Here is a 20,034-nt window from a genome sequence, read left to right as displayed (position 1 = left end):
ACTTAACAATTTGATGGCGATTGTCCTTATGCAAATAGTGGAAAAGAATGTCCAAATGGTGGTTGGAAATTTAGCAGTGTGGTGTCTGGAAAAACAGAGGTGTCAATGGCTTTGGACACTTAACAGTGTTAAAGAAGATAAATTGAGGTGTCAATGGCCACACCATAAGCAAGAAAAATACTGACTTGGTGTGGATTAATTGGCTCTTGTATGCTCCGATAAGTCAATCATAGTAAGTGTGTGGTATAAAGAGGATGTCGGCTGTAATCAGCAACAACTCTTTCCGACCTTGATTGAACTTCAACTCCTTATCGAGACATCGGATCGGCTTGATATGCTCTCGTATCACGTCAACGTTGCATTGCCTGCAAACTTGTCGAACGATAGTCTGAACAAAATGTACACGCCTGTTGTTGGCATACAGTCTACTAGAGCAGGTTTTCCCAAACTCGGTCCTGCCCCCCCCCCTGGGTACACACCTGATTCAAATAATCAAAGCTAACTTGAATTAGGGTGGGCCCCAGGACCGGGGTTGGGAAACCCTGTACGAGAAGACACCCGGCGAGTTAAGCTGTGCTGTAATTTCTGATGCATTGAAATCAAACTGGAACTAGATGTTCTGACAGGCACCGTAAACACAGAGGGCATTTACAATGGTGAAACTTCAAAATCTATTTAAGTAAATGCAAGGTCATCTGCTATGGTAATTAATGACCTAAACTGTTGCCTTCTCTTCTTGGTCTTCCAGGTTCTCCGTTTCTTCACTTTTATCACCACCTTCACTCCCACCATACCAGAAACAATAATACACGCCCTCATTCTCAACAGAAGTAATAGGGAAGGTTTCTTACCTCTGGTGGTGGCCACTCCCGGATCTTGGAGTATCCTAGGAAAACAAAGGAGAGCCATGTCAGAGGAAGGGGATACTCAGACAACAAAGGGACAGGGTTCTTTTGTGCAAGTATATTACATACTGGTGGGCTATGTCAGGGGGAGGGCCATTTCTAATTGCTAATGAATACATGAACAAAGGCAAGGGAAGTCTATCGTACACAGCGGTGGAAATGTTTGTTAGGATGAATACTCAATGTGCCTGAGGAAAATTATGATCTGTAGCTTGAGTTATGAAACGGTTTAGTCAGCATTTTTGTATTCAACACCTGTGTCCAGATTGTGAAATGCACCGAGGAGACTCAAAAATAATCCGCTCGAAAAGCTTGTCACTGCCTGACACAAAGCCCACCTTTCCTGATTAATCTGCCTAGGGTGAGCACACACAAACGCACACGCAGTTGTGTGCAACACAGAGACACGACAACAAAATAGTATTGCGTCAACATCAGCAGAAAGTCATCAGGAGTAGCTACTACAGAGAGCCTGTAGGTTGTGTATAAACCTTCTTGTACCTCTGCTGCTGAACTGACAGATAGTTAAGCTATTAGCTTCAGGGGAGCTATCACCACACAGCCTCCAGTTGTACCATGCATACAGAAATGTAAAAAAAAGGGGCGGATCCTTAATTAACGGCCTCTGCTGCAGCCCTAAGAGCCACTATTACAGAGAACAGACAGGCCTCAGGAATGCCTCGGAAACAACACTATGAATGAGCTGTATGCATGTTACATTTCCAGCTCTTATGTTAATTTTTTGTTTGTTTCAACACTCATATTAAAGTCAATACAAACAGAAATCCATGCACATACAACATATTCATGGGTAACAGTAACAAAATAAACAAATACCAGAAAGAAAAAAAATCAATAATGTCCTGTTGTCTTAAAGTGACTCATTAATCAATGAGCAGAAACAAGGGATTGGTGACGTCATGTACCTTTCTGTTCTAGACTTTGGTATAGTCTGTTTGTTTTGGCTGCAGGTGTTCCTGCCTCCGGTCAGGGGGTAGCCAGTCTCTGAATTTAGATTTTAGAAGGCTGACAGCGAAGTCAGTGCAGAGTTGTGTCTTTCATGAAGCCGGGGTAGGGACAGTTGGCATTCTTTTATTTTCATAGGTATACATATGACTGAAGAGATTTTAACAATGGGATCTTAACAATAGAAAACAATTAAACTGAAAAATACCTCTGTTGCATCAACAGGAGGCAGTGTGTGTGTGTGTGTGTGTGTGTGTGTGTGTGTGTGTGTGTGTGTGTGTGTGTGTGTGTGTGTGTGTGTGTGTGTCAAAGATACTCTAAATCCTGTGTGATTTGTGTATGTTACCTGTAAAAAAAAACTTTGGGGGGACGACCCCCTTTCAAACAGTCCCATTTTTACCACATTTGTGCCGGGGTAAACCATGTATATATCCTGTGCACATGCCTGTACCGGTGACAATGGGAGTAGGGGTTCCTGAGTGGCGTAGCGGTCTAAGGCACTGCTTCTCAGTGCTAGAAGTGTCACTACAGACACCCTGGTTCGAATTCAGGCTGTATCATAACCGGCCATGATTGTGAGTCCCATAGGGCGGCGCACAATTGGCCCAGCATCGTCCGGGTTTGGCCGGTGTAGGCCGTCATTGTAAATAAGATTTTGTTCTTAACTGACTTGCTTAGTTACATAAAGGTTCAATTTAAAAAATATATAACATTAAAAAAAAAGAGGGTATGCAGATGTGAGTAAGCGTCTATTTTTATAAATCCATTGAAAATATACCATCACAAAGAAATCCATTATTAATTTGTTTATGCAGGTCCTAAAAACCATTATAAGACTAATAAAATACATTTTCAAAAGAATGAAATAGCGTATTTTGGGTTTAATTACATTACTTTTCCCACACAACTCGAGTGTCACGGTAAAGCATGGAAACGCTGTCATGTAACAAAACAAGTGATATTTTGAAACAGAGCCCATTGCCCCCATTTTCCAGAGTTTGTAAGTGATTGTATGTTAGAAACCTTAGAATCTGCTCTTTCCGATAATGTAAAGAAATGTAAAAGCTGACCTGGATGAACGTCCGAAGGATGATTTGAAAAAGTCACTGTTTTATCCAGGTTTCATACATTTTCCTACCCTCACTCTGCTTTGTTAGAAATCATGCACATTGATATCTTGCTAACAAATGTCCTCGCCAAACTGCCTTTTTTAAATTGTAGGCAGCAGACATGTATCTAAATAAGACTAATCGTACTGTAGGGTAGAGAAGCCCCTGACTTATCAACCGTATGCAAGAAACTCCTCTGTGTTGTCTTAGGAATTCAGCATCCTCCGTTTTATTTCTCCAACCCCCATTGTCTCACCTCTGATAAGCAGAGGTCACATCATGCAGATCTGATATCTGATTGGAGGTTAACTTTACAGGAATACTATTGGCCAACAACTCAAGATTTTGAATCCAAACAACTCAGATGCTTATAAAAGAGTCTAAGACTCAAGGTTCTCTTTTTTCTTTCTGACCTTCTTTCCTTCTCTACCCCATGGATTTCTGGGGCATGGCATTTCAGGCTATGATTTCTCTCTTATCATGCATAGTATACTGCTTTGTTAATGTCAGTATTGCCTTGTAACTTCAGATTTATGCCTTGTATGTGAATCCATTCATTTTCCAAGGTAGTTAAATACACTTGTATTTCGAATTCCATTCTCAGACATTTCTTCATTGCCTATTACTGTATCGCAATTATAGTGTTCTTGCATATTGCTAATTATCTTTATGGAGTCAGATGAACATGTTAATAGGCTAAATACCTAGTCTTATTACGAGTCGCACTTGAGGTATTTGTAAATAACTGTAAATACACACGTCAAATATTACTTCCACTAGAGCAGCAAAACATGCTCAACATAAATGTCAACATGATATTGTAGCCTATAGACTTGTGCCACTCCAGGTAAAGAGGAAAAGCGCAGTGGCAAATGTTCTCCCTCTCATAAATCACATGCACGTTGTTTAAAAAGGAATTTATGGGTGTTTGCGATCTGAAAGCCTTTGTGAGCTGGACAGCCCAGTAGAAATTCAGAAATCCCAGCTTAATAAAAGTTGACATTAAAAGCCGAATTGTAGTTTAAGTTTGACACGCATGTATATTTACCCATCATTTCTTAGGTAGATATAAGGACCTTTTAAAATATACCTGTTAAAAGTCAATACAAAAATCTAAAATAGCAGATTCCTGTGTGTGTTCACGCAGGCTAAATGCTAAAGCATTTCTGTGACAATGACAAAGTCATGACAAAATGACAATGACAACATTTCAGTGACAAAATCCAGCTCAAGGACAGAACCACATACAAGTAAATGGAGATAAACACATGAAAAGGAATTCAGTGAAGCTTTGTAATTGACAGGTTTGATGTCGGACAAGAATAGACTGTTCATGATTTCTTGTGTGCCAAAGCCGGTAAGATAAAAGGCAACGTTTTATACTGAGGCGTTGGCGGGACTTTTAAACATATTACTGCATTAAAGACCTCGGTGGGAGGAAATAAAAGTACAAGCTTTGTTACTGGCAATACCTTGCATGGTAAAGTTGGCAGATTTTCTGTGTCAGTCAGTCTGTGTCGGTCTGCCCATCTATCCATGGCCAAATATATAATTCATGACAATGTTCTCCCGCTCATAAATCACATGCACATTTATAATAAAAAAAAATAAAGGAATTTATGGGTTTGCAATCTGACAGCCTTTGTGCGCTTGACAGCCCATTAAAATGTCTGAAATCCCAGAAGGCATGCCTAATAAAAGTTCAACAATAGGCTTACTTTTGCATTCCAGCATACTGCCAATGCCCTGAATTCTCCATCTATGTCTCCTTGCAAAGCTGATAAATATCCCCATCTGTTACTCTGGAGGCTTTGTCATTTTATGAGTCCACGATTGACATTTCAAAAGGTGAGGCCAAAGAATTAAACTGGCAAAATGAGAGGACTACAGCCAATGACCTATTTTAGCTGGCAGCAGTCTTGTAAAGGATAAATATTAATCTGGTTAACCTGATTTACACACTTGTAATCTTTGGTCAACAATGGTGATACCCTCTGAAATTAATGTCTTGGGCTAAACAACCAAATTTCTGAACAGCTTAAAGAACATTACATCTAAGCAGGGAAGCTTCAGTTAATGCATTTGAAAACTGTCTAGGCAGGGAGGAGAAAGACTGACAGGTGCAAATCAAAAATGCAAATGAGTGTTAAGGTGTTGGATACCACAATGGGGTGTGGGTGTGCGTCTTATTCACGTATGTTATGCTCTAAAATCATTTGCACATTCAGTACCACAATCAAAACATAATTGTTTTGCAAAACCATATACTGTAGCTACATATGTATATATTTAAACTTAGTATACAACACCTGCTCTTTGCATGACTTAGACGAACCAGGTGAAAGCTATGATCTGTAGTGACGCCTCAAGCACTGCAATGCCTTAGACTGCTGCCCCACTCGGGAGGCCCCAAAAATTGATTTTTAAGCCTGGAGACAATTGAGACGTGTATTGTGTATGTGTGCCATTCAGAGTGTGAATGGGCAAGGCAAAATATTTAAGTGCCTTTTGAATGGGGTATGGTACCGTAGTAGGTGCCAGGCACACCGGTTTGTGTCAAGAACTGCAACGCTGCAGGGTTTTTCACGCTCAACCGTTTCCCGAATGATCCACCACAACAAGGACATCCAGCCAACTTGACATCTGTGGAAAGCATTGGAGTGAACATGGGCCATCATCCCTGTGGAATGCTTTTGACACCTTGAACAGTCTATACCCTGACGAACTGAGGCTGTTCTGAGTGCAAAGGGGGGGGGCATAATATTAGTGTTGCTAATGCTTCGTATACTCAGTGTATACAGCGCACACCGTTTCAGGACTCAGAACCTAAGCCACTCTCCCCTTTGGACCAGGCGCAACATTAGAAGCAGATGATCCAGTTGAATGTTACCTATGGTTTTGTTTATCTGACAAGGCTCCAGGTTTAGGGAAAGTGTTTTCCTTGTACGGCTCACATACCACAGAGGGGTAAGGCCTGATAACCAGGACCACATGGGTTCCCCAGAGAGAGGGCCTCTCCGTGACACGGACATTACTGAAACTACACTTGATTACACTACCTCACAGAGGAACGCAACCATAGGAAAGAAAAACACCAGTGTGCGTGTGAGTATTTGTGTATGCGTGTGCGTACGGGTGTGTGTGTGATTCCGTGTGTATCACAAGGTGCTAGTGTGTGGGGGTGGACGGGTTGAAATAGATGAGTAGGAACAGGGAGAGGATGACAGTGGAGGAGATAGTGCTGCAGCCATCACAGGAATCCCTCTCTACTCCCTCTCACTGAGATGGGCTGGTCAGGAGGGACGGGAGGATACCAGCATCGCGATGCTCGTTAGTATCATGGCAAGGAAACAAAACACGGAGTGGATTTAACGTCTTTAGGAAAACAGCCCTGTTGTTGGAAACAAAAATCATTATGTTATCATCCAGAATCACATGTATTTCTTTATTTTCCAAGCTGTAGCACACAATATTGTACATACAGCAGGTTTTTAAATGACCAAAGAGTTTGGTCTGCTTCGTGTTTTCATTTTTGCCATGGAAAACATATTGCAATGCTGGTATTGTCACATCCCTACTGGACAGTGCTACAATGCTATTACCTAGTCTCATCTCCATGAACGGGTTGTTATGGGGCAGGAACAGACAGAGCTCCACAGAGGAAGAAGGGGAGGATAGTGTGTTTTACTTGGTACCAGATAGACTGACCCAAGAAAGGATGAAAGGATAGAAATACGAATCAACTATCAAATGAAAGTCAGAAAGCTCATTAACCAAGTTCACTTATTATTGACGCAACACCGTGTGGGCTCAAAACGATAGGGGATTATTTTGTTTTGCAGAAACGTCTACGTTTTCTTAGTATTTGAAGTTGCCAGTCCCGTCTCAGTCCAGACATCTTGATACCGGTGCCGAAGCTAAAAGACCTGACAGTTTGCGCTCGAGGGAGCTGTATATTACACAGACAACATGGCAACCGCTTGTCTGTGTGATTAAATGGGGTCAGAATAAAACGGCACATTTTTTGGAATGCTCTGTCTTTACAGACGTCGACTTGACAGCTACCTGTAGATCCTCTCTCCCCTCCTCCTCCTCCGTTAGATCATCACTACGGTCAAAAGCACGACACACAACCAAATATGACCATCAACAATCCCTCACCCAAAGACAGGGAGTGGTAGAGCAATGGGTGAGATGCAGTGTGGGAGCTCCCCAGTGGTTAGCCGTGGCAATACCCACATCTGCTCTGACTTAAGGGAAATATGTGGTAATGGTAAGGTGGGCTCAGCAAGCACCTCTAGGTCTCATTTGAAATGGCTGAAGTGTAATCTGGTTTTGTCTCAGTGGGAAGGATGTGTTATATAGTGAATCTTCTGGATTCACTATATGGTATGTCAATAGAGTAGAAGCCTCTTCACTTTCTACACACATGACAGGTTAAACGAGTGTGTGGGGGACTTGTATTTCTAGTGAATTAAGTGTTTGTGGGCCTACTGACTTCATACATTAAATGACTAACTACATTGGGAAAGCTTTATATTAATATATTATCTGATATACTGTATTGTACAGACAGAAAACACATCTGTAAATATAACAGGGAGGAAATCTAAATCGTACCATATTCCAGCTCATAGACGAGTGCGTCCGCTGTTGCCTTCGTTACCGACATTCTCATTGAAGTCCTTTCATGTCTCTGCATAGAGAGTTTGACAGCACTTCAATTGCACACTTGTTGACTGCACAGTAATGATCTCTTCAAGGGAAAAGTAACAGAAAACGATATTTGCAACATCACTGCTTATAGAAACAATCGTATCAATAATAATAAACCTGATAGTAGGGACTATGTCTTATTCAGGTATGTTATGCTCTGGAACGGTTTGCTTCAAAATCAATTATGCACCTAGTACCACAATCAAAACATAATTGTTTGCAAAACAATGTGTATATAAAATTGGTTTGGCCTTCCTATGAAATCTATTAACGCATTGGACTGAATAGGTAGTTCCCAAACTGCATGCTCCATATCAACAGCCTGTCATACATGCAGATTAGTTCCAGATACAGCTCTGAAGTGTGTTTTTAGAGAGACTTGCTGCAACATAGGCTCCCAATGAAGCTATAAGCACTTATCCCTGTGGACCGTTGAGCTGATCTGTGTTGCGACCATCTCAAAAACACAGGTGTCTAAGCTGTGTTTTTAGTACTACTAATGTCACCACACTCGGAATGGAATGAGAATACTTTGTATTTTGTGGAGTATTGTAGTGCAACTAGAGCAATGTATTATTTGCAGCGCTCTCCTTCTCAAGCAGAGTGATTTCTCTCTGACCAACAGTGCCTCTGTTTGGTGGCACTGTGGTATCTATCTATCTATCCATCATCACATTCTGCTCAGGGGAGGGGAGTGTGTAAGTTGGGGCTGGACTCAGCTGTAGATCACCGGGAATCAAGAGATCTATCCTGTTTTGTACTATACACTTAGAAAAAAAGGGTTCTATATATATCCTTTTGGTTCTTCAATTAATATTTAAAAGGACCCTTTACTAAAAAAAAAGTTATATTTTTATATATACCCAGTAAAGACAAAGGAGATTGAGGGTTCTATCCCGCCCCAGAGTGTAATAGGGATTTTAGAAATTAAACAGCTAAAAAAAGCTAACCCAGTCACATCAAACTCTGAAATGACAGCTAACATTCCCTCTTAATTGGTTTTAGCTGTTTTCCATTGACATTTATATCCATATTAATGATGCTGCTGTAGGACTTGACCGGTCCGAGTGGCAAACAGCCAGGCACAAACTTGTGCAAGAGGAAATAATGTGTTAAATAAAAGCAGACACATAAAGGGGTTCTAGAAACCTTTGGATAAGTCAGAATGTAACTGCCATGCCGATTCAAAAGCCAACTGCCAATCCATTCCAGCCTGACAAAGCAAGAGGACGGTGGTTGAGGCAACTTGCAACTAGCCTACCAATAAGCAAGTTATTTTTCAATGTATTAAAAGGTGAGCAAAGTTGATTTAATTAAAATATATGAAGCAAAAGTCTTATGATAAACTATATACTAGATAAATAAAGTTGAAACGTTATTAGAATGTACATGTTTGTAAGCTAGCTAGCTAAACAGAAAAAGCTAGGCTACTTTAAATTCACCACTTCACAAGCTAGCTTTCTAATAAACAATTTTTTATTATGGGACATGCCAAATAGAGCTACAGACCCAGTCTGACATTGGCAATTAGCTAATTCTTTATTTTATGTCAGTATTTCAGAGTCAATTGAGGGGACCGTTTCATTAAAACCAGTATATGACCGTTTCTGAATAAGAGGTATGTATACATTAAATATAATAAATGTATAATAAGTATTGGTGATTCAATAGCCTAGTTAATTATTACATGACTTTTAAACACACAATCTGTGTTTTGCTCTGTCTTGCAGTAACGCAGAACTATCAGAGGCGCTCTCTTGCAGTAACGCAGAACTATCAGAGGCGCTCTCTTGCAGTAACGCAGAACTATCAGAGGCTCTCTCTTGCAGTAACGCAGAACTATCAGAGGCTCTCTCTTGCAGTAACGCAGAACTATCAGAGGCTCTCTCTTGCAGTAACGCAGAACTATCAGAGGCGCTCTCTTGCAGTAACGCAGAACTATCAGAGGCTCTCTCTTGCAGTAACGCAGACCTATCAGAGGCTCTCTCTTGCAGTCACGCAGAACTATCAGAGGCTCTCTCTTGCAGTAACGCAGAACTATCAGAGGCTCTCTCTTGCAGTCACGCAGAACTATCAGAGGCTCTCTCTTGCAGTAACGCAGAACTATCAGAGGCTCTCTCTTGCAGTAACGCAGAACTATCAGAGGCTCTCTCTTGCAGTAACGCAGAACTATCAGAGGCTCTCTCTTGCAGTAACGCAGAACTATCAGAGGCTCTCTCTTGCAGTCACGCAGAACTATCAGAGGCTCTCTCTCTCAGTAACGCAGACCTATCGGAGGCTCTCTCTTTCAGTAACGCAGACCTATCAGAGGCTCTCTCTTTCAGTAACGCAGACCTATCAGAGGCTCTCTCTTTCAGTAACGCAGACCTATCAGAGGCTCTCTCTTTCAGTAACGCAGAACTATCAGAGGCTCTCTCTTTCAGTAACGCAGACCTATCGGAGGCTCTCTCTTTCAGTAACGCAGACCTATCAGAGGCTCTCTCTTTCAGTAACGCAGACCTATCAGAGGCTCTCTCTTTCAGTAACGCAGACCTATCAGAGGCTCTCTCTTTCAGTAACGCAGACCTATCAGAGGCTCTCTCTTTCAGTAACGCAGACCTATCAGAGGCTCTCTCTTTCAGTAACGCAGACCTATCAGAGGCTCTCTCTTTCGGCTGCTGCAGACAACTACATGCAAGTTGTTCTTCTACATCATAATAATTGTATGACTGCATAGCATTTTGGCAGGTTAACTCATGCTTATTTCTGGAGATGAACTCATGTCTCCAGTCAAGCAGGTAAGCCAGCGGCGTGTGGCCGAAAGGTGGCTGGTTCTAATCCCGGGCTGGGCACTGGAGAAAAAAAAAAGACAGAATTGATCTGACAACTGGAGGGCTGCTGGGTTCACATCTTCAAAACATTCCCCTACCATTAGGCCCTTGAGCAAGGCCTTTAACCCCACAACATGCTCTCCATCCAGGGGCACTGCATGCAGCTTGAACCTGTGGTTGTCTCAACTGTATGTGTGAGGTCTGCTGTTTGGTGGTGGTTGAGAACAGAGCAGAAGACACCTTTTTGTTGATCACTAAATAATGGACAAAGTGTTGTATTGTAAAGAAGTCAGCCAGAGTTGACGTGGGCCATCATTCAAACAAAGAGATGCCTTCCTGGCCACCAGTGCATATTTCCAAACTATGTTCGCATAGAATGGCAAATAATTCTAGCTGATATTCTTCGATCCATTGCTTAATTGTTTATTAAAGTATATTCTTAGCTCAAAATAGTAGTAGCCATAATTCATAAATGGCACCATGCAGTGTTCAACAGTATATGGAAACATTTTAGTTCAGTGAAGAACCTCTAGGGTTCTGATCAAAGAACCATATAAAAAGGGTTCTATATAGAACTTCTAGGTGTTTCATATATGAAGCAAGTGATAGAACCCTTTTTTTCCCTAAATGTGTACAATAACTTGGGGCTCCAAATGCATTGTTGATTGATATGACTTGAGCCCAGAGTGTTTCCGGGTCCAGTTACATGGTCAGGCAAAACTCCAGGCCCTAGATATTACACTAAGGGGTAAAAAGGTCAGTGAGGTTGGGTGACATGGTCCTCACCTGTAGTAAGTGGGTGGCGGCCCCTGGGTCAGAGGTCATGGCTTCGTTCTGTTCCGTGTTGAGCTGTGTCAGCTGCTGCTCCTCCTCCTTCGCCTTATCCCCTCCGTCGTCATCATCCAGCTCATCCAGGCTCTGCAATACAGAGAGACAGAGAGTTGAACACACCTTTATTGAATAATTAAGGTGTGAATAGAGGTCAACTTCCTGAATGGTCTTTAGGTGCAAATAAATGAACTATGCTATACACTAAGTAACATATCAACAGGATGTACATCTATTGAAAGAGAGAGAGGTACAGAGCAATAAAGAGATAGAGGCATGGGTAGTGAGACACCACCACTGATGTTGGCGCACGGTGACAGCCAGGGTCATTCTCACTGTAACCGTGGTCACCTCCGAAGAGATGTGGCCCCGGTCCCCTTAATCCTCTTAAGAAATGATTTCTTTCCCAGCCCCTGGACAGCTCTGACGCAACCTATGCCACATTCACTGGGACACGCAGGCAACAGGAAGATGGCAGGCAAGGGGTCCTTACACTGCTGCTGTGGACGTGTAGTCAGAGGGCTTTTTGACCCGTGGAATGTCCCCGAAACGCCCTGTGATGTAGGAGTCAGTCGGGGCACAGCGAGAAATTGTGAAATTCATGATATATGCAATTTAGTTAAGTAGTGTATCAAAAATAAATGAATATGCATTGAGAAAATAGTTTGACTTTGAACTTGACGGTTGTATCCTCTATATTGACAGAAACAGGAGCCAACCTCCCACTCATGCAGAACACAAACCAGTCTTTCCTGTTTTCACGCTGTGCAACAAACAAAACGGTGCTTACCGAACAGGCCCTTGAATGGTAAAAATAGCCTTAAAAGGCTATAAAGGAATGCAGTCATTTGCAAAGACCTTCCTGCCAAAATGTTTATCAGCACGCCTGGGGAAATGCCAACTCCTTTCTTCTCTGCTCTAACTCAGGCAGAGGTTAACGCTAGTTGTTCTCGTCTGGCCTATGACATATTGACACAGACATTACCTTTAGGAGCATGCTGCCTGTGTCTGTGCAGACAAGCCCAGTAAACACACTGCCTGCCTTTAGCCATCTGACCTCTGCAAAGGGCACAGGGATGCTCTGTGCTGTTTGATTTGCCAAAACGTTCCCCTGCTCCCTCCCAACTGCCTACAGCAATACACAGCTGTACACTCCAGAGAAGCAGGGGTCAGAAACATAAAACTAATAACAGTCACATATGGAATAATGAGGGATTTTACAGTCTAACAGAAGTCAGTCTACATCAACACAGTGTTTTAAGACTAAAAATGTTGCTATGCACAGTTGCCCAAACAGAGGGACTTCTGGAACTGGGTTACGAACATTTATTTTGGATCACGGTGCTGGCTGTTTTACCCACTATTAATTCAAATCATTTCCATGCATTTGTCTTATTCCAGATAAAACAATGGGAGATCTAGGCTTATCCTTTTAAGGGATGTTTCTGATTTCAGCAGAAAGAATGTGTGTTTTTCCGACCCAGCCAGTGAGGAGACTATGCTAAGCCATATTTTGTCTCTGTACTCGATCAGTCATGGCGGCCACGTCTGAGTCCACAGGGTCAAATAGGTTTATGTCAATAGAACCATGGATATATAACCTTAGTCCAGCATTCACTTTCACATTTCCAAGTCCAATAGTGAAGTATTATAGGATACTGTCCTTAGCATGCTAGTAGATACCATAGACTTCCAGGCACTGTGCTAATGCTAGCTAGCATTGGCTTGCGAACTACCTCTAACTTCCTTCATACTGGAGGCAGAGACATACAAATATTAGCATACTGTATGACTACTGTACAGTAACTATTAAGAATGGGTATACAGTATTATGGTGTAACCACACAACTTATCATCAGACAGCTGTATTTAAAATACAGATGAACACACTTAGCAAACACAGACACACAGCTAAACTAGGGACAAGTATCACCTATTGAAAGCAGGAAGAGGGCACTACTGGTTGCCCTGGGAATTGCTGAGTACATTTCCTCCTGTCGAGGGGCTCAGATAAAGTGGTGATGATGACACACACCAGAGGGGAGAGGGGAAGTGAGTTCTGAAAAGAAGCAGCAGAGTCCCAACATTCCTTCCTCTTCCTGTTTATGTGTGGGACCTTGGCAGGCGTAAAGCGCGAGGCCTCTGAAGAGCGTTTACTCAACATGTTATTGAGGTCTCCAAACGCCAGTGTTCATCATGGGAAGACAAGTCCAGTTAAGAAGCTACATCTGGTCCCGACTGTGGCGGTCCATTAGGAATGTGTGTGCTGGGTGGAAATGTGGTCCTTTTGTGGGAAAGTGATCCGCAATCTATCATTCTAATGCTGAATCCATGGCAGGAGGAACTTGCAAAATGTCTGACTGTGTCTATACCTCCCTGAATGGACTGTCTATACCTCCCTGAATGGACTGTGTCTATACCTCCCTGAATGGACTGTGTCTATACCTCCCTGAATGGACTGTGTCTATACCTCCCTGAATGGACTGTGTCTATACCTCCCTGAATGGACTGTGTCTATACCTCCCTGAATGGACTGTGTCTATACCTCCCTGAATGGACTGTGTCTATACCTCCCTGAATGGACATCAGGTGTCTCAAATAACACTGCTTATGTAATGGAGGTGAAGAATCTGAACAGTTTATAGCATCATCACCTTGTTTTAAGATGGGGAAAAAATCCTCAAGAACAATTTCCAACAGCTGCTCCTTGACAGAACTATAGCTGCAGACAGCTCATACAGGCAGAGCACTCATAGTATCTTCTCTCTCCCCTCAGTGTGGTCTTATACCTAATATCCCTTCTTAAACACTAACACTCATAATATCTTCTCTCTCTCTCCTCAGTGTGGAGCTATACCTAATATCCCTTCCTAAACACTAACACTCATATATTCTCTCCCCCCCCCCCCCCCCCTTTAACTAGGCAAGTCAGTTAACAACAAATCCTTATTTACAATGACGGCCTACCAAAAGGCAAAAAGCCTCCTGCAGGGACGGCGGCCTGGGATTAAAATAAATAAATGACAAAACACACACATCACAACAAGACAGACAACACTACAAAGTCTCTCTCCTCAGAGGACCCGTTTGAAAAATTGAAGCAGACTGCCAGCGCCAACATGTTAACGTGCCAGCGCTCTGTCCGTTTACTCCTCAAATGTATTAATAAACAAGCAAAGGGCACCTCCGTCCGCTAGTCTTTTCTTCCCATTGGAGGCTGCTGCGACGGCGGTATTGCACGACCGTGTTTAATGACTTGTGTTCATTAATTACCTACTGCATGCCCTGGCACTGACTGAGTTCATTTGGATGATGTGTTAGAGATGGAGAGGAGCAGTGAGGAAAGGAGAGGAACAACGGCACTGAGGTGATTCACACACTGCCCACTGTCCATTAATCATTAGCGTTGTTCATTCAGGACCTGGCTCACAAATACAACACAGAGCTCTCTGGAGGGACTGGAGGAACTCAGGTCTGTCAGAGATCAAAGGGAGAACAAACATCCACGGTGAGAGTCGAGGGGATAAATGTGACACTTGAGGACGTTGTTGCCTATGTGGGTTAAAGTAGAGGTTTGCCAGCTATGAGGCCTGAACGATATCATCTGACAAGGTCATAAGAGTTTGTGTAAAATATGACTGTCTGGTTATCGTAACAACCTGTTATGGTCCAACGTGAAATAATAATATCATGGAGGCAGATTAGGTGAATTCTGAATTAAATGATGGTTGATTCGCTGAGTAAAAGGGAACAACGTGAGGATACAAGTGCATTACCCACAATGCCTCTTGGCTGTAGCAAGAGTCCAAGGGAGTGTTGTTCAGTGCCCAGATTCAGGCAAGCTCACACACACACAGAGAGACAGAGTGATGAAGAGGCTGCTCAGTGGGCTGTGTCAGACAGATGGAGGTGCTGGTCAGCTATGGGGCCAACCTTAAACCATCTCTGAGCCTCTAAAAATCAGGGCCAACTCTCTCTCTCTCCCCCCAAACCCAGAAAGCATGATTTATCTGCCCTGTTAATCCCACACTGGTTTTGTTCCCAAAATGTAGTTTTTTTCATTTAACTTCTGAGTTAAAATTCCGAATAAACTTTTTCCTTGCAGGGGTTGGTTTGGGCCTTGAAGTCAAACGGTGTACAAGACATTCTCATAAAATGCAGCTCGTCTTGGCTGTGATTACAACTTCTTTAAGTAAACCCTCCACCTCCAAAATCGATCCTGCTCCAGAGAACAGGCCTCAGTAACGCTCATTCCTTCGACGATAAACGCAAATCCGACCATCACCCCTGGTGAGAGAAAACCGTGACTCGTCAGTGAAGAGCACTTTTTTCCAGTCCTGCCTCGTCCAGCGACAGTGGGTTTGTGCCCATAGGTGACGTTGTTGCCGGTGATGTCTGGCGAGGACCTGCCTTACAACAGGCCTACAAGCCCTATTGCGGATAGTCTGAGCACTGATGGAGGGATTGTGCGTTCCTGGTGTAACTCGGGCAGTTGTTGCCATCCTGTAACTGTCCCGCAGGTGTGATGTCCATGTGTACCGATCCTGTGCAGGTGTTGTTGCACGTGGTCTGCCACTGCGAGGACGATCTGCTGTCCGTCATGTCTTCCTGTAGCGTTGTCTTAGGCGTCTCACAGAACGGACATTGCAATTTATTTCCCATGCCACATCTGCAGTCCTCATGCCTCCTTGCAGAATGCCTAAAGCACGTTCATGCAAATGAGCAGGGACACTGGGCATCTTTCTTTTGGTATTTTTCAGTCAGTAGAAAGGCCTCTTTAGTGTCGTAAGTTTTCATAACTGACCTTAATTGCCTATCGTCGATAAGCTGTTAGTGTCTTTACGACCATTCCACAGGTGCATGTTCATTAATTGTTTGTGTCTTTGAACAAGCATAGGAAACAGTGTTTAAACCCTTTACAATGAAGATCTGTGAAGTTATTTGGATTTTTACAAATTATCTTTGAAAGACAGGGTCCTGAAATAGAGACGTTTCTTTTTTTGCTGAGTTTATATATATTTTTTAATCAATGTTTATCAAGCACAAGCCTGGAACGGGAAAGAACCAGTAAACTGGGTCTAAAGCAGAAGTCCACATTTCCCCTTTTTCTATCAAACTTTTCAGCAATAATGTTTTAACAAGCATGTTTAATACTCCACCAGACCTCACAGGGACGGAATCTCCACATGGGGTGACAGTAAAAGTATGCCATTACAAAACATAGGCTACAACTACTAGGAAACACACTATAAATCCTCCGTGGTCATCAATCATGAGACAGTGCTAGCATCAGCTTCCCTCTCTGTTGTAGATAGACCTGGGCAGCCAGGAGGCCAAGCAGAGGTCAACTGTCTGACCTCTGGCCCCAGCTTTAATCCATCTGTGGAAATAGACCATGCAACACCACACTGTGTCTCACTGCTCTTGCTTTGCCAACCTCATTCTATGCTCTATAACCTCTGTGGTTTGGACAAAGAGCCAGGAATTGAACTGCTGGGCATGTTACGAGGCTTTGGGGGAAGAGTTTGAGAGGGGGCAGAGAAGGTATTAAAACAGACTCCGGGCCTAAACTCCTAAAATGGTAGCTTACTGAAATACCACCCAGCTTTCTGTACTAACCCCATTTCTAATGTTATATCACAGAATGGGGTCGTCTTGTTTTCTGACAGAGAATCAATGAAATTGAGCAAATATTGCCATGTGTAGCTAATGGATAACAATGTACTACGCTGTTTGGTTGTCCATCAGTCTATGTAGCCCCCAGGAGAGGCCTGAGGCAGACCTTATTAAACTTTGAATAAATGAATAAATAAATATATGCCATTTGGCAGACACTTTTATCCAATGCAACTTAGTCATGCGTGCATAACATTTTACATGTGGGTGTTGAACCCACGACCCTGGCGTTACAAGTGTCATGCTCTCTACCAACTGAGATACAAAGGACCACCAGTCAGTCTGGTACCTCCCTGAATGGACTGTGTCTATACCTCCCTGAATGGACTGTGTCTATACCTCCCTGAATGGACTGTGTCTATACCTCCCTGAATGGACATCAGGTGTCTCAAATAACACTGCTTATGTAATGGAGGTGAAGAATCTGAACAGTTTATAGCATCATCACCTTGTTTTAAGATGGGGAAAAAATCCTCAAGAACAATTTCCAACAGCTGCTCCTTGACAGAACTATAGCTGCAGACAGCTCATACAGGCAGAGCACTCATAGTATCTTCTCTCTCCCCTCAGTGTGGTCTTATACCTAATATCCCTTCTTAAACACTAACACTCATAATATCTTCTCTCTCTCTCCTCAGTGTGGAGCTATACCTAATATCCCTTCCTAAACACTAACACTCATATATTCTCTCCCCCCCCCCCCCCCCCTTTAACTAGGCAAGTCAGTTAACAACAAATCCTTATTTACAATGACGGCCTACCAAAAGGCAAAAAGCCTCCTGCAGGGACGGCGGCCTGGGATTAAAATAAATAAATGACAAAACACACACATCACAACAAGACAGACAACACTACAAAGTCTCTCTCCTCAGAGGACCCGTTTGAAAAATTGAAGCAGACTGCCAGCGCCAACATGTTAACGTGCCAGCGCTCTGTCCGTTTACTCCTCAAATGTATTAATAAACAAGCAAAGGGCACCTCCGTCCGCTAGTCTTTTCTTCCCATTGGAGGCTGCTGCGACGGCGGTATTGCACGACCGTGTTTAATGACTTGTGTTCATTAATTACCTACTGCATGCCCTGGCACTGACTGAGTTCATTTGGATGATGTGTTAGAGATGGAGAGGAGCAGTGAGGAAAGGAGAGGAACAACGGCACTGAGGTGATTCACACACTGCCCACTGTCCATTAATCATTAGCGTTGTTCATTCAGGACCTGGCTCACAAATACAACACAGAGCTCTCTGGAGGGACTGGAGGAACTCAGGTCTGTCAGAGATCAAAGGGAGAACAAACATCCACGGTGAGAGTCGAGGGGATAAATGTGACACTTGAGGACGTTGTTGCCTATGTGGGTTAAAGTAGAGGTTTGCCAGCTATGAGGCCTGAACGATATCATCTGACAAGGTCATAAGAGTTTGTGTAAAATATGACTGTCTGGTTATCGTAACAACCTGTTATGGTCCAACGTGAAATAATAATATCATGGAGGCAGATTAGGTGAATTCTGAATTAAATGATGGTTGATTCGCTGAGTAAAAGGGAACAACGTGAGGATACAAGTGCATTACCCACAATGCCTCTTGGCTGTAGCAAGAGTCCAAGGGAGTGTTGTTCAGTGCCCAGATTCAGGCAAGCTCACACACACACAGAGAGACAGAGTGATGAAGAGGCTGCTCAGTGGGCTGTGTCAGACAGATGGAGGTGCTGGTCAGCTATGGGGCCAACCTTAAACCATCTCTGAGCCTCTAAAAATCAGGGCCAACTCTCTCTCTCTCCCCCCAAACCCAGAAAGCATGATTTATCTGCCCTGTTAATCCCACACTGGTTTTGTTCCCAAAATGTAGTTTTTTTCATTTAACTTCTGAGTTAAAATTCCGAATAAACTTTTTCCTTGCAGGGGTTGGTTTGGGCCTTGAAGTCAAACGGTGTACAAGACATTCTCATAAAATGCAGCTCGTCTTGGCTGTGATTACAACTTCTTTAAGTAAACCCTCCACCTCCAAAATCGATCCTGCTCCAGAGAACAGGCCTCAGTAACGCTCATTCCTTCGACGATAAACGCAAATCCGACCATCACCCCTGGTGAGAGAAAACCGTGACTCGTCAGTGAAGAGCACTTTTTTCCAGTCCTGCCTCGTCCAGCGACAGTGGGTTTGTGCCCATAGGTGACGTTGTTGCCGGTGATGTCTGGCGAGGACCTGCCTTACAACAGGCCTACAAGCCCTATTGCGGATAGTCTGAGCACTGATGGAGGGATTGTGCGTTCCTGGTGTAACTCGGGCAGTTGTTGCCATCCTGTAACTGTCCCGCAGGTGTGATGTCCATGTGTACCGATCCTGTGCAGGTGTTGTTGCACGTGGTCTGCCACTGCGAGGACGATCTGCTGTCCGTCATGTCTTCCTGTAGCGTTGTCTTAGGCGTCTCACAGAACGGACATTGCAATTTATTTCCCATGCCACATCTGCAGTCCTCATGCCTCCTTGCAGAATGCCTAAAGCACGTTCATGCAAATGAGCAGGGACACTGGGCATCTTTCTTTTGGTATTTTTCAGTCAGTAGAAAGGCCTCTTTAGTGTCGTAAGTTTTCATAACTGACCTTAATTGCCTATCGTCGATAAGCTGTTAGTGTCTTTACGACCATTCCACAGGTGCATGTTCATTAATTGTTTGTGTCTTTGAACAAGCATAGGAAACAGTGTTTAAACCCTTTACAATGAAGATCTGTGAAGTTATTTGGATTTTTACAAATTATCTTTGAAAGACAGGGTCCTGAAATAGAGACGTTTCTTTTTTTGCTGAGTTTATATATATTTTTTAATCAATGTTTATCAAGCACAAGCCTGGAACGGGAAAGAACCAGTAAACTGGGTCTAAAGCAGAAGTCCACATTTCCCCTTTTTCTATCAAACTTTTCAGCAATAATGTTTTAACAAGCATGTTTAATACTCCACCAGACCTCACAGGGACGGAATCTCCACATGGGGTGACAGTAAAAGTATGCCATTACAAAACATAGGCTACA

At 43.1% G+C, this 20,034-nt stretch overlaps 1 protein-coding gene across 2 annotated transcripts in view; it reads right to left on the bottom strand.

Moving 5' to 3' along the window:
- Window positions 1-20,034, bottom strand: part of pawr (PRKC, apoptosis, WT1, regulator) — a 79,679-nt gene that overhangs the window by 13,156 nt on the left and 46,489 nt on the right. For both annotated transcript variants that reach the window (XM_021563854.2, XM_021563855.2), the window contains exons 3-4: window positions 11,293-11,424; window positions 852-886 (exon numbers count right to left, since the gene is read on the bottom strand). In XM_021563854.2, coding sequence (XP_021419529.1) covers window positions 852-886; window positions 11,293-11,424 — 167 coding nt within the window. The remainder of the gene's footprint in view (window positions 1-851; window positions 887-11,292; window positions 11,425-20,034) is intronic.

The sequence above is a fragment of the Oncorhynchus mykiss genome, chromosome 15 (genome assembly GCF_013265735.2).
Source record: "Oncorhynchus mykiss isolate Arlee chromosome 15, USDA_OmykA_1.1, whole genome shotgun sequence".
NCBI lineage: Eukaryota > Metazoa > Chordata > Actinopteri > Salmoniformes > Salmonidae > Oncorhynchus > Oncorhynchus mykiss.
Note: the sequence above shows the minus strand (reverse complement) of the source record. Positions and strands in the feature narration are given on the sequence as shown.